This window comes from Oculina patagonica, chromosome 9 (assembly GCF_052425735.1).
Source record: "Oculina patagonica isolate OP01 chromosome 9, crgOcupat, whole genome shotgun sequence".
Taxonomy (NCBI): Eukaryota; Metazoa; Cnidaria; class Anthozoa; order Scleractinia; family Oculinidae; genus Oculina; species Oculina patagonica.
Genome location: NC_135766.1, coordinates 27,099,399 through 27,113,432, shown reverse-complemented (window position 1 = coordinate 27,113,432; position 14,034 = coordinate 27,099,399). Strand labels below are relative to the sequence as shown.

Below are 14,034 nucleotides of genomic sequence, written 5' to 3'. Positions count from 1 at the left end.
CGAGTGTGATGGACTGATGGACTGGGTCCCCAGGCCTCCGCGGCTCCTATGACTAAAATGAGTGCACAATGCATCTTTGGACGCTTTAAAAAAAGTCAGATTGTGCTTTTTAACACAAAATTAGACAAATATTCAGTCGAAAATTCAAAATAATGCTAGCAGTGCTTTTTGGGATAAAATGTAAAAAAAAAAATGCTCGCGAAGCCAAATAATGCCAAAAAAAGTGCTAGCACTATCGGTAAGAGCCTAGTTTCGACTACTTGCATCACCGTTTGGCCAGAGCTTATGTTACTGGAGAACGTTCTTATTCGAAAAACCACCTTGAGATCTCGATTCCAAAAGCAAAACGACTTCTTGTAAAGAGTTATTTCCCTTACATATCGCGTTCCTAGCGCGAACTAACAGTCTATGACGCAATTTACAGCAAGGAGCCCAAAAGTTTGACCACTTATAGTTAACTCGCATTCTTTCGTGTAATCATTATCCAATCAAAAGCCGAGGATAACTTGCAGTTGACTTCTGATTGGATTAAATCCGCACGCACCTGAGAATGTGAATAAATTAAAAGGGGCCACACTTATAAGGCTCCTTGCTGTAATATTTGCCGCCAACCAGTTAAATATTGTTGCCGGTATTGGGTGGGAGAGCGCCCTAAGTTCAGCCCTGGTTCCCGTTTCTTGAAAGCCCCGGAACCTTTTCGGACCCGAAAAGCCATTTTTAGTTATCTATACCTTAAAAAAATGAATTGTATAGGCCTGAAGCTTTGCAGGAAGGAAAAATCTGTTCGTACAGGATGGGCTCCTGGTTCGAATAAAAAATATCCTGGAATATGGCTTTCCGGGTGCGAAAACTTTTCGGGACCTTCGAAAAACCACTGAACAGAGCGGGCGTTAGGATCTTTAATAGGCGGCGGCGCAGGGTGAGGGGGCAGGGTGGGCTGAAGCCACCCCCCCCCCCAAAAAAAAAAAAAAGGAATTCGTAAAAAAGTGCCGTAAGTATCGCTAGCACAGTATAAAATATCCCCGCCACACCTCTCTCACACAACACAGCAGACAAACTAGCCAGAGAATCTGTTTGGGCATCTTTAATAGGACACGACAATTCCTCCCCAGGGGCTCGAGGAGAGTCCCCAAGCCAATATAAAGAGCCCCAAACAAGATCCATGTGGGAGGAATAAAGGTGTGAGAGAGGGGAGATTGGACGAAGAAAAAACTTATTCCACAGGAATACGAACTATTCAGTCTCGTGATCTTTGCAAAAATCGTTTCGTCAGGATTGCGCTCGGTGGTGTATGACCTTCAACGAAACTTCTTTTCCCAAAAACGCTACTAGGAGAGGTCCGCAATCTGTGAAGATTGTATTAGACATTGGCTATGGCATCGGTGACTTCGCGTTCATTTTATGCCCCCCAACGGCTAAAGATTTCCCCAATAGCACCAAGAAGCAGGATCATCTGAACTGCCTGCCTATTACAGACAAACCGGACACTAAGAAATTTGAGTAGGGGAATGCCTCCCTCCCCCCCCCCCTATGAGGAAGGTATGCGCTAGGCTTGGAGTACGAGAATGAGTGAGTAAGTGAGTTAAAGAATATTGACACTCCTGAGTGTTAAAAGTTTGAATTTCGTGTTTTATTTTACAGTGCATCATTTATATACAAGCACAAAATTTGATTCGATCCGACAAATGTTGTGTCTTGGCGATAACTTCTTATTTACAATAAATATGGTATATAAAGCGTAAATGAACTGTTCATAAACAGGTGTCACTATTGCCAGTGTGAAGTTCAGGTGAGACAGACTCGTCTCTGTTGTCTGAATGTGATGAGGAAGATTTCTTCCTGTAGCTTCTAACCACTCCCTCACTCCGAGGACGAGAATTTGCTGGTTTAGGGGAAACAGATTTGGCTCTGACATCTGAGATTTGGTCACGTACTTCCACGTTGCTTCTAGACGGAGATTTGACCGAACCAGATTTGGCTTTGCCATTTGAGAGTTCGTCAGTAATTGCAACATCGCTCCCAGACCGGGATCTGACTGTTTTCAGTGAACCAGATTTGTCTCTACCATCTGAGATTTGGTCAGCAATTGCAACATCGCTCTTAGACCTGGATCTGACTGTTTTCAGTAAACCAGATTTGGCTCTGCCATCTGAGATTTGGTCAGTAATTGCAACTACCATCCCAGACCGGGATCTGACTGTTTTTGATGAACCAGATTTGGCTCTGTGATCTGAGATTTGGTCAGTAATTGCAACATCGCTCCCAGACCGGGATCTGGCTGTTTTCAGTGAACCAGATTCGAGCTCTGTCATCTGAGATTTGGTCAGTAATTGCAACATCGCTCCCAGACCGGGATCTGACTGTTTTTTGTGAACCAGATTTGGCTCTGCCATCTGAGATTTGGTCAGTAATTGCAACATCGCTCTTAGACCGGGACCTGACTGTTTTCTGTGAACCAGATTTGGCTCTGCCATCTGAGATTTGGTCAGCAATTGCAACTTCGCTCTTAGACCGGGATCTGACTGTTTTCTGTGAACCAGATTTGGCTCTGCCATCTGAGATTTGGTCAGTAATTGCAACATCGCTCCCAGACCGGGATCTGACTGCTTTTGGTGAACCAGGTTTGGCTCTGTCATCTGAGATTTGGTCAGTAATTGCAACATCGCTCTTAGACCGGGATCTGACTGTTTTCTGTGAACCAGATTTGGCTCTGCCATCTGTGATTTGGTCAGTAATTGCAACATCGCTCCCAGACCGGGATCTGACTGTTTTTGGTGAACCAGATTTGGGTCTGTCATCTGAGATTTGGTCAGTAATTGCAACATCGCTCCCAGACCGGGACCTGACAGTTTTCGGTGAACCAGATTTGGCTCTGCCATCTGAGATGTGGTCAGTAATTGCAACTTCGCTCTTAGACCGGGATCTGACTGTTTTCTGTGAACCAGATTTGGCTCTGCCATCTGAGATTTGGTCATTAATTGCAACATCGCTCTTAGACCGGGACCTGACTGTTTTCTGTGAACCAGATTTGGCTCTGCCATCTGAGATTTGGTCAGCAATTGCAACTTCGCTCTTAGACCGGGATCTGACTGTTTTCTGTGAACCAGATTTGGCTCTGCCATCTGAGATTTGGTCATTAATTGCAACATCGCTCTTAGACCGGGACCTGACTGTTTTCTGTGAACCAGATTTGGCTCTACCATCTGAGATTTGGTCAGCAATTGCAACTTCGCTCTTAGACCGGGACCTGACTGTTTTCTGTGAACCAGATTTGGCTCTGCCATCTGAGATTTGGTCAGTAATTGCAACTTCGCTCTTAGACCGGGATCTGACTGTTTTCTGTGAACCAGATTTGGCTCTGCCATCTGAGATTTGGTCAGCAATTGCAACTTCGCTCTTAGACCGGGATCTGACTGTTTTCTGTGAACCAGATTTGGCTCTGCCATCTGAGATTTGGTCAGCAATTGCAACTTCGCTCTTAGACCGGGATCTGACTGTTTTCTGTGAACCAGATTTGGCTCTGTCATCTAAGATTTGGTCAGTAATTGCAACATCGCTCTTAGACCGGGATCTGACTGTTTTCTGTGAACCAGATTTGGCTCTGCCATCTGAGATTTGGTCAGTAATTGCAACATCGCTCCCAGACCGAGATCTGACTGTTTTCCGTGATTCAGATTTGGCTCTGCCATCTGAGATTTGATCAGAATTCAACTTCTTTAAGCTTCTTTTGGGATCGTTTAAAGTCACTGACGCTATGTTTGACGTTTTACGACCTGATGTAGTGTGAAGCCTTGTCTCACTCGAGGAGTTTATGTTATTTTTTCCTACAGCAGCAGAACTGGTGTTTGTTTGTAAGCGTTTATCAGCTGTCTTGTTTTGCACCCTTGAGGCAGTAGGCACTTGGGGTCTCTTTAAATTTCTCGAGGACCGATCAGTGGAGGGCCAACTGCTTGATTGTTCTGTCTTTTTCTTTCGAGTGGCAACCGTACTGGACGATTGATGGAGGTTCGAAGAACTCTGTTTCAGTGATTGTTCCACAACTGCTAAGTCAGACTTTCCTCGTTTTAGTTCTTTCTCTTTGGAAAGCTGTTCTTGGACGAGACGTGAACTTTTGGTCTTCCTCAAGGTTTCGGTTCTCGTCTTGTGTTGTACGGTTGAAGGGCTGCCACGTGCAGTCGGTGATTTACCCAAGTGCGATGTGCTTTTGAGAGATGATTTTTTCACCTCTTCTTTGGAGCTTGAAGGAGTAAGGATAACTTTACATTTACTACCAACTATTTCCAGTTCAGGAACGGAGTTCCGTAGGGAACTGTTGGAGCTATTCTGCGAACTGTCACTGCTTTCCCTTGCACCGTCTATTGGTGTTTGGATGTAGGACACGACTTGTTCAGAGTCTGAAAGGAATTAATGGCATATTTATCATGTAACAATGCTTTAAATCTGAGACAAGAGTTTCCTTTTTGTAACTAGGAACCGTTCTAGAGATACACTGGAAACCTTCTTCTGTTACCCCCTTAAAAATCTTTTGAACTGATAGCTGGCTAAATCAGGCTGACATTCAAACGTCTATGTTATCTGATATGCTGCTTCGGGCGTAGAGGTTTAGAGACAAAGAGTTTGCTTACTTGTGTCTGTAGTTGGTGATTGTACTCTGGGAGATCGCCTTGCAAGAGGCTTGGAATCTTTGGGTAAACTTTCTAACTTCTGAAGAAGACACACTTGTGACTGCAGTATTTCAGCAATTGCGTCGCTTAACTCTTCTTCTGAGTTTGGAGACACCTGTTGCGATAAGAAAAGCTTTTTCAGTTAAGTACTAGCAAAACCTTACAATTTTAAGTGATGCAAAACATATCAGCAATTAACATGGAGGTCGGGAGGCATGGTTGTCTGGTGGGTCGCATGTGGGAATCCATATGTGGTGATTCCGGTTTGTGTGGTGGTTGTAATCAAAGTGTTTATTCACTTAGAGTATTAATAGGTTCTGGTACACTAATGAGACAACTAGAAGAGATACTAAGCTGATCTAAAGCTGAACTTGCATTTGATGACGGGCAGGGGGAAGATACTCACACTGCCACAGAACTCAAGTTATTTTGCTACTGACAGTGTGCTTGTGCAAACTGACTTGGTTGGTGTGTAACTTAAGAATTACTTACCTGGTCGGCAACACTTGATGGTACTGTAATCAGATCATCGAGATCTTTATCCATACTTTGTGGTGGAGTGGCCAAGTTCCCAAGCTCTTCTAAAGTACTTGGTGGTGCTGTAATCAGATTGGCAGAGTCTTTAACCATACTGAGCTCCTTCTCGATGTATGGCACCATTGGTGGTTGATCAGTTGACTCTTTCTCAATGTCTTCACCCATTGGTGGTTGATCAGTTGACTCTTTCTCAATGTCTTCACCCATTGGTGGTTGATCAGTGCACTCTTTCTCAATGTCTTCACCCATTGGTGGTTGATCAGTTGACTCTTTCTCAATGTCTTCACCCATTGGCGGTTCATCAGTGCACTCTTTCTCGATGTCTTCACCCATTGGTGGTTGATCAGTTGACTCTTTTTCAATGTTTTCACCCATTGGTGGTTGATCAGTTGACTCTTTTTCAATGTCTTCACCCATTGGTGGTTGATCCGTTGACTCTTTTTCAATGTCTTCACCCATTGGTGGTTGATCCGTTGACTCTTTCTCAATGTCTTCACCCATTGGTGGTTGATCCGTTGACTCTTTCTCAATGTCTTCACCCATTGGTGGTTGATCAGTGCACTCTTTCTCAATGTCTTCACCCATTGGTGGTTGATCAGTTGACTCTTTTTCAATGTTTTCACCCATTGGTGGTTGATCAGTTGACTCTTTTGCAATGTCTTCACCCATTGGTGGTTGATCAGTGCACTCTTTCTCAATGTCTTCACCCATTGGTGGTTGATCAGTTGACTCTTTTTCAATGTCTTCACCCATTGGTGGTTGATCCGTTGACTCTTTTTCAATGTCTTCACCCATTGGTGGTTGATCCGTTGACTCTTTCTCAATGTCTTCACCCATTGGTGGTTGATCCGTTGACTCTTTCTCAATGTCTTCACCCATTGGTGGTTGATCCGTTGACTCTTTCTCAATGTCTTCACCCATTGGTGGTTGATCAGTTGACTCTTTCTCAATGTCTTCACCCATTGGTGGTTGATCCGTTGACACTTTCTCAATGTCTTCACCCATTGGTGGTTGTCAGTGCACTCTTTCTCATGTCTTCACCCATTGGTGGTTGATCAGTTGACACCTTCTTGATGTCTTCACCCATTGGTGGTTGATCAGTTGACTCTTTTTCAATGTCTTCACCCATTGGTGGTTGATCATGCGCTTTCTCATGTCTTCACCGGTTGATCTTACTTTTCTTTTGTTCCCGCTTCTGTCTTCACCCATTGGTGGTTGATCAGTTGACTCTTTTTCATGTCTTCACCCATTGGTGGTTGATCAGTGCACGCTTTCTCAATGTCTTCACCCATTGGTGGTTGATCAGTTGACTCTTTTTCAATGCCTTCACCCATTGGTGGTTGATCAGTGCACGCTTTCTTAATGTCTTCACCCATTGGTGGTTGATCAGTTGACTCTTTCTCAATGTCTTCACCCATTGGTGGTTGATCAGTGCACGCTTTCTCAATGTCTTCACCCATTGGTGGTTGATCAGTTGACTCTTTTTCAATGTCTTCACCCATTGGTGGTTGATCAGTTGACTCTTTTTCAATGTCTTCACCCATTGGTGGTTGATCAGTGCACGCTTTCTCAATGTCTTCACCCATTGGTGGTTGATCCGTTGACACTTTCTCAATGTCTTCACCCATTGGTGGTTGATCAGTGCACGCTTTCTCAATGTCTTCACCCATTGGTGGTTGATCAGTTGACTCTTTTTCTGTCTTCACCCATTGGTGGTTGATCAGTGACTCTTTGTTGATGTCTTCACCCATTGGTGGTTGATCAGTTGACTCTTTCTCATGTCTGCGCCATTGGTGGTTGAACAGTTGACTCTTTGTTGATGTCTTCACCCATTGGTGGTTGATCAGTTGACTCTTTCTCAATGTCTGCAGCCATACACGATTGCACTGTTGACAAGTCCCTGTTGTTCATGCTTGTTCGTGAAGTGGAAAGGTCCTTAATGTCTGACACAACAACAATAAAAACAAAAGCACTTGTAATTTAATTGCATGGCTACAAAATGTTATAGTATTGCAAAGGCATAAAGTAATCAAATATAAATGAAAAAACTAACTTAATTAAGACACGAAAAATATTTAAAGTTAGAAGCTTGTGGGGCCTTTTATTACAGATCAAATTGGAAGGTGTAAGTGTTAGGTTTAGTGCATTTGACAAGAAAATTAAAAAAAAAATGCTTTATAAACACAAACAACAAGCAAATTGAAGACACATCCTCAACAGTTTCAAGTAAGGTTGGTCGAGTGCACAGTATAGTGACAACCCAGTATGCTTGTCACTGTTGAGAATATCTTTCTATCTATTTCTTTTTGTCTGTCTTTGTCTGCCTGTCTGTGTCTGTCTATCTGTCTGTCTATCTGTCTGGTTGTCTGTCTATTTGTCTGGTTGTCTGTCTATCTGTCTGTCTCGATGTCTGCCACCTATGGTGGAAGACATCCAGACAGATAGACAGACAGACAAGCAAGCAAGCTTTAAATTTTGTGGTATGGCAAGGCATGGTGGATTCAGGTTTGAAGTGCTTTATACAACTGCAGTAGATAAATATTGAGGTTCCAGTGCTGTGTTCACTGGATCCAAATTAGAGTTTTTACAACATGAAATGTAGTCTAACCTTTTGAGGCTGGTCTTGCCATCGGTTGAACCTGATATTCAGTAATATAAGGCTGATTAGTGATAAATTAATTATAAGTATGCAAATAACATTCCTTTTTGGTCCAGCAACAGTAAAATAGTTCTTAAATGGCTATACTATAACATAGTAATAAACAGCAATCATTCTATGGGATGTTAAATTAACTATTGTAAAGCCCCATGGGGACAAGCCAATAAATTTTAAGTATGTATGTAAGTCCAGATATTTGTACTAGTGCACAAGGACCCCGGGGGGGCACTTCCTATAAATGGGCTAATGGGGATGTGCCGCTGGTGGGGTCGCATTTTCACGACTGGACTGACTAGAATGGGGTCGCCATTTCAAGCATTTTTTATAGGGTGACTAGAATGGGGTCACACTTTTCCAGGATTTTGAGAGTACGAAAATCAGGCAAGTTGTGATTTATGAACGGAAATATTCGCGAAAAATGTTACCGTATTTATTGCTGTTGTTCAATATTTGACAAACAGCTCCCAGAAAGTGACTAAGTTGGGGTCGTAAAAATTAAATTACCCAAAAGTGACTAAGATGGGGTCTATAATTGGCCATAGAATAAGACTATAATGGGGTAGGGGTTCTGAGGGCCAGCGGCACATACCCAACAAAAATTTACCCAGTACCCCCCCCCCCGGGACAAGGACTGACTTTGTGTTTTTTCCTTATAGTCTGCTTATTTCTGATCCTGTTTATTACTCAACAATGCAAGAAGTTTGCAGACTGAGGAAGTACTAAAGGCCAAGAATAAAGCATACAGTACTATAGACTAAATAAACTTATATTACTGGGGGGGGGGGGTTTCGGAGGCAGGTGTGGCCATTTTTTAAGATTGTTTCATATTTTTGTTACAAATGAGTATAAAGGAAATCGACTTTTGGAATACCTGGGTTAAAAATAACAAAACATACCTTTGGTTTAATAGATGTTTTTGGTTTGGGTCTCAAGCTTCCTTGAGGCATTTTTCCATTCTTTTTTAGTGATGTTTGGCCATGGCCTTCTAGAGATAAACAGGAAATATTAATAACTCCTACTACATATATTTTTCATGGAATTTACATAGAATCCTGGTATAATTACGTGTAACAATTATCCATATCTATTATATCTACCACATTCACCAACACTGAGATTAATAATTGTTTTAATAGTATAAATATACCACACAAGTTGAATAACAAGCAACCAAAACATCACTTCCGGTAAACAAAGCAAAGGCAGTTTAATTTGTTTCTCTTTAGCTGCTCGGAGGTGAATAGTACTTTGCTAATCACCTGAGCTGAGTTAACCAATCAGCGCGCACGAAAAGCACTATTCACTTGTGTGGTATATACTAAAACGTTCTATAAAACATACTAATTTTTCAATGAACCTTTTCCTGTTTTTACTTTAGTAAACATTAAAATTTCAGAGGTAAACAAAATATTAAAATTGACAGTTGAGAAAATCAGAGCTTTGCATTCTGGTCATTGTTGCCTTAAATTCTTTAGAAAATGGGATCAAGGGAATATCACTTTATAATAATAATAATAATAATAATAATAATAATAATAATTTCTATAGCGCTATTTAGCTAGTCTTTCATAGCGCTTTACAATCACTATGCTAAAATATAAAAATAAAATATAAAAATACCTAACTAAATTAATCTATTGAGCTAAAATATCTATACATGCACAGAGTGAACTTTTAAAAGTTAAAAATTTAAAAACTAAAAATATCATGATTATTTAACTGGACTTAAAGTAAACGTGTATAAGAAATAAAAATTAAATGTCATAAGCTTCTTTAAAAAGATAAGTTTTTAGGTTCTTCTTAAAAATGTCTTCTGATGCTGATTTTCGGATGCTCAGTGGCAGGTTGTTCCACAGCCTTGGCGCAGCAGTGCTAAACGCCCGGTCTCCGTAGTTATGTCTTGTCTGATAAATAACATTAATATGCTAGAAGATTCACACAACAGAAAATCAAACAGAGGAGTTTTTTTTAACATTTTTCAATCTTTAAACTTAGATCAATTTAAACGTTTTGACTTTGCAATAAACCTTGTTACCATAAGTGGATTTTTTAATAAAGTGAAGCAGATTGCATTTAGCAGAGCATATAATTTTTTGATATTGATAATCTTAGAAAAAAATCAATAGAAAATCAAATGAAATAACCAAATAATAAACCCAGCTAAAACAAAATGTATGGTAAATAACTTTTGACAAATCACTTAAAAACAAATGAATTAAAATCAGGTTGATCTGATATAAACTTACTTAACTTGGCTTCAGTAGCCTTCTTTCTCAACTCAGCTGCTCTGTTGGTTCTTGCAACTTGAGGAGAGATGGTCTTTTTCTTCAAACACTTTGGTTTGGATGGACATTGTTTTATAACAATGCAGTCCGTTTCTGAGAGAAGATAACAAGAGTGCAAGCGTGAGTTATACTTACAGGAATTTTAGAGGCTGCAAACTCAAGCCAATACCACAAAATGTTATCACTTCAACTGGTTAAACCAGCCAGAAAAAAAATCATTCCTCGAATCACAAAGCACCTTTTTCGCGGAAGCAAAATGTCGAGTAATTTATTTTTTCATTCAGCAATTATTTGAAATTAGCAAAAGCAATTATTTCTTTGTATTGACTATTGTATTATTGTTAGGAAGACTTGACTTGCCATTTAGAAAGGAAAAACGCAGAGATTTCAGAAAGAAAATCTGTGCTGCAAGTTTCTCAGGCCACGGCATCGAAGACAAAATAAATGTTAAAAAAAGTTATCAATTCAGCGAATTTCCACCTACCCGGACTATCAGCCTTTAGTGAGGCTCCACACCCCATAACGGGTTTAAAGCTTTCCGAAAAAAAATTCCCAATAAAGATCTAAATCGATCCGAATTTACTTTTCGCTTCGAAATTCACGACTAGTCGCGATAAACGAGACGAGCAAACTGAACGTTTCTAGGGGCAACCATTTGTTTACTGCCATGTTTCCATCGCAATGGTGTGAACGTCACGCAGTCTCAATTTCATGAACAACGACGAAATACCTTTTATATAAGTTGAACAAAGCGAGAAAAGTATTGGTAAAATTCTTAATAAAAGTGTACATGTACAACCAGAAACCCCTTCCTGGTACAACTCATGCACAACTCAACAAGCTTACCTTGGTTTAATCCGAGTAGGGCCATTCTTCGCTGTCATCAAAGCAAACTGATTGCGCCGTACATTTCGTTCCAAGTAATCGGTCTGCAATAAAATACTTTTTATCCATATTCTCCAATGAAACTGGATTGTGAATATTAATACAAGCGGAAAAGAAACAGCAAATTCTAACAGCCCAGAGTAGCCCAGTTTAAAAGAATAACCAGATTTTACCCGAACTTGAAGACTGGGACGACTGCTACATTCAGCACTTCCGCGCATGATCCCTGTGGATCGCGGGCTCAGATTTTCTTCCCAACTTCTAGCAATCTCGTTCCCAGAGCCTACGTTCCGCGGCCTCTGGGGACGAGATTGAACTTCTGGCGGCCAGGGCATAGTCCCTCGAAAGGATGGACTATGGCCAGGGTGAGGCCAGGGTTAGGGCTTTCCACAAGTTGCTCGAGATTTTCCAAAAAGTTGCTCGTAATTTCTCAAAAAGTTGCTCAAAAGTTGCTCCAAAAATCCAAAAAAGTTGCTTCTGATAATAAAAGTTGCTCAAAAGTTGCTCCAAAAAATCCAAAACGCTGCTTCTAATCAAGATAATTTCTCCAAATATATGCTAATTTCCCTTTGAGGGTAAGATTTCTAATCAGTTTTATGCAATTTTACAGTAAAAGGAGTAACATATTAAGGTGAAAATTTGTTAAATAACAAGGATTTCTTAATTAAACTGAGAAAAACCGTGAAGATATCGATGACGTCATGTTTGCAGAGGGGTTTTTGTAAAGCCGAAAGTTGAAACGTCTTCAGATGTTTCTCGAAAATCTTCGGCAAACTTCGTAAATCTTCGGAAACGTTCGTATGGCCTCTAAACAATACTCGGATAATTTTCGGAGATCTTCGGTCTGGAAATTGCTCAAAATGGAACAAGTTGCTCGAGAGGGAAAAAGTTGCTCGAAGGGGAAAAAGTTGCTCGAAATATGAAAAGTTGCCAAAAAGTTGCCGAGCAACTTGTGGAAAGCCCTAGCCAGGGTCCCTATGGCAAGTTCTTACCTTCTTTCTTAACGTTCATGGAAGCAGTTTTGGGATAAGGTTAAGGTTAAGTCTGAGTCCGAGCCAAGTGGCCCATCAGGCCGGAGCTTATCTCGGTTTCTGTAGCATAAAGCAACTAGAAGTATTTCTACTCCCCACTTGATGGGATGCTAGTCCATTGCAGGGTTACCCCTCAGCAATCGATTCGCCGGTACCCATTCTCCTGGTCTTGCCCAAAAACACAATGCAGCGCCCCGGCCAGGGCTTGAGCCAGGGCCGTTCGACTCGGAGTCAAGCGTGCTTACCATTATAGGCCACCGCGCCTCCCAGATTTGGGTACTAATCAATAAAAAATAAAAAGATTTCTTTAGAAACCGATTCGTTCCCCAATATATGAGGAAAAAGAAAGAATTTTTCTTGCGTGACCCGAAACGCCAGGATTTATGTCACGCAATACGATAACATCACAGGTGTGTACTTACAGTCATTCCTTCGGGGCTTAGAGTTTTCTTAGCTGTTTGAGAATGGCTTTATCTGCTGGGGACAGTAGTTGTAAAAGAAAACGAGAACCAGGGAAATGTTGCTTTGTTATGTTTTGTAATAACACTAAAGGTGACGGGGGCATCAGTTTCTGAACTTCGGACGCAAAAATACGCCCGAAGTGTACTAAATTCGTTGCAAGAAAGCGAGACAAGAAATCATGGACGCCGGGCAGTGGCCATATTTGCAGTGAACACTTTCAACTGAGTGACTTTGAAAAGTATTATACGAAAGTGTGCAGCTTGTGTTCAAAGTTAATGCTACGAAAGCAGGCTATATCGTCTGACCACAAATATGGAAGCCGATACGCGTTAACGAGAACAGTCGGGGAGCTCAAAAAATTCCAAATATTACAATTCTTTGGGCGTTTTTAATATAAAAACAATTATTAAAATAATAATGGTTTATTTAAACTCATTTGCAGTTAAAAGAAACTAAGTTATCGAGTAACACTTACATGAAATGAAAAGTCTACTATTTACAATTAAAAATGTATCAAAAAAGGACTACGCATAATATTAGTTTAATACTAAAAGTAGCGAAATGTAAAAAAGCTTTCAGCTCTCTTTGTCCTACATGTTATGGCATTATTGTACAGGTAAAACATTGTTGGATATGAGATAGTTATGGCTATCTACCATCTCATATCCAACGCGCGTTCATGGAATAATTGTTATTCTATCGTAGTCTATATAACTGAAAATACTGAAACAAGTATTGCGATCCTATTATATCATCGTATGATTCTGGTTTCAGGAGAAAAGCCCATGTTCTAAAACAGAAGGCGGCATATCACCAGCAAGCTGCCTCGTCCCCAGGCATCCACTTCCTTGGTGTACACGGCTCGCTTTGCGTTGTGGGACTGATATGCACGGCTTGCTTGGCATTATGGGCCTGAACCATCAACCCCCGCGCTCCCTGTTTTCCCGCCTGGTCGATCGGCGCCTGGGGACGAGGCAGCTTTTGGATGTTATAAAATTTGCTTGCCGTGAAAAAAGTAGGCTCGATTTCCGCCGCCTCCTCGAGTCCGGTCTTTGTTCCTCCTCAGTTTCCCGAAAAGCGGCTGGAAATCGAGCCTATGACAGGAGCTGACTAGAATCAAACGAATGGCCCTTTATGAGTTTCACTATTTAGACTGTTAAACAGTGTTTCATTTCTATTCAGATAGTATAGCATGCTGTTGAACAGCGAAAAGTTACAAAACTTGAACAGTACAAACTACAGTTTTTTAAAACGACTTGTCAAGGCACAGAAATGATTTACTAGAAAAAAAATCGAGATTAAAATTCGTGTACATTAGTCGTACACCACGGTTCCCTTCGCAACAGTTATTTGTTGGTTACACAACGCTTCTGCGGGACGACCAAACAACAAGAACGTGTAAATTGTACTAAATAGAAGATGGAATTAGGCATTTTGTGAATCAGTAGACATACACTTAAATAAATGTGCAAATTCTGTTAACTTGTGTTTTGAGTTTTGCTATTTTACAA

General features: G+C 40.9%; 2 protein-coding genes across 2 annotated transcripts; both read right to left on the bottom strand.

Annotated features, from left to right (window-relative positions):
• Positions 1–2,101: 2,101 nt before the first annotated feature.
• LOC144665912 (uncharacterized) lies at positions 2,102–6,195 on the bottom strand. The gene is made up of 3 exons (XM_078527194.1): positions 5,157–6,195; positions 4,626–4,779; positions 2,102–4,394 (listed from the first exon to the last, which is right to left on the bottom strand). The coding sequence occupies exons 1-3, from the start codon at positions 6,162–6,164 to the stop codon at positions 2,242–2,244; spliced, it is 3,315 nt and encodes a 1,104-aa protein (XP_078383320.1). The 5' UTR covers positions 6,165–6,195; the 3' UTR covers positions 2,102–2,241.
• A 782-nt stretch (positions 6,196–6,977) lies between these two features.
• Positions 6,978–10,767, bottom strand: LOC144665080 (uncharacterized). The gene is made up of 5 exons (XM_078526255.1): positions 10,630–10,767; positions 10,107–10,238; positions 8,757–8,845; positions 7,810–7,840; positions 6,978–7,144 (listed from the first exon to the last, which is right to left on the bottom strand). Exons 1-5 carry the CDS (start codon positions 10,664–10,666, stop codon positions 6,978–6,980), a joined length of 456 nt encoding a protein of 151 aa, XP_078382381.1. The 5' UTR covers positions 10,667–10,767.
• Between the last annotated feature and the right edge of the window lie 3,267 nt (positions 10,768–14,034).

Bases quoted from the DNA above. Each gene is read 5' to 3' on its own strand.
- LOC144665912 (XM_078527194.1), bottom strand. From the start codon at position 6,164: ATGGGTGAAGACATTGAGAAAGAGTCAACTGATCAACCACCAATGGGT. The intron at 4,780-5,156 runs GTAAGTAATTCT...TTATCGCAACAG, and splicing joins CATCAAGTGTTGCCGACCAG to GTGTCTCCAAACTCAGAAGA. The intron at 4,395-4,625 runs GTAAGCAAACTC...AATTCCTTTCAG, and splicing joins ATCACCAACTACAGACACAA to ACTCTGAACAAGTCGTGTCC.
- LOC144665080 (XM_078526255.1), bottom strand. From the start codon at position 10,666: ATGGGGTGTGGAGCCTCACTAAAGGCTGATAGTCCGG. The intron at 8,846-10,106 runs GTAAGTTTATAT...GTTTATCTCTAG, and splicing joins GGCTACTGAAGCCAAGTTAA to AAGGCCATGGCCAAACATCA. The intron at 7,145-7,809 runs GTTAGACTACAT...TTGTTGTGTCAG, and splicing joins GGCAAGACCAGCCTCAAAAG to ACATTAAGGACCTTTCCACT.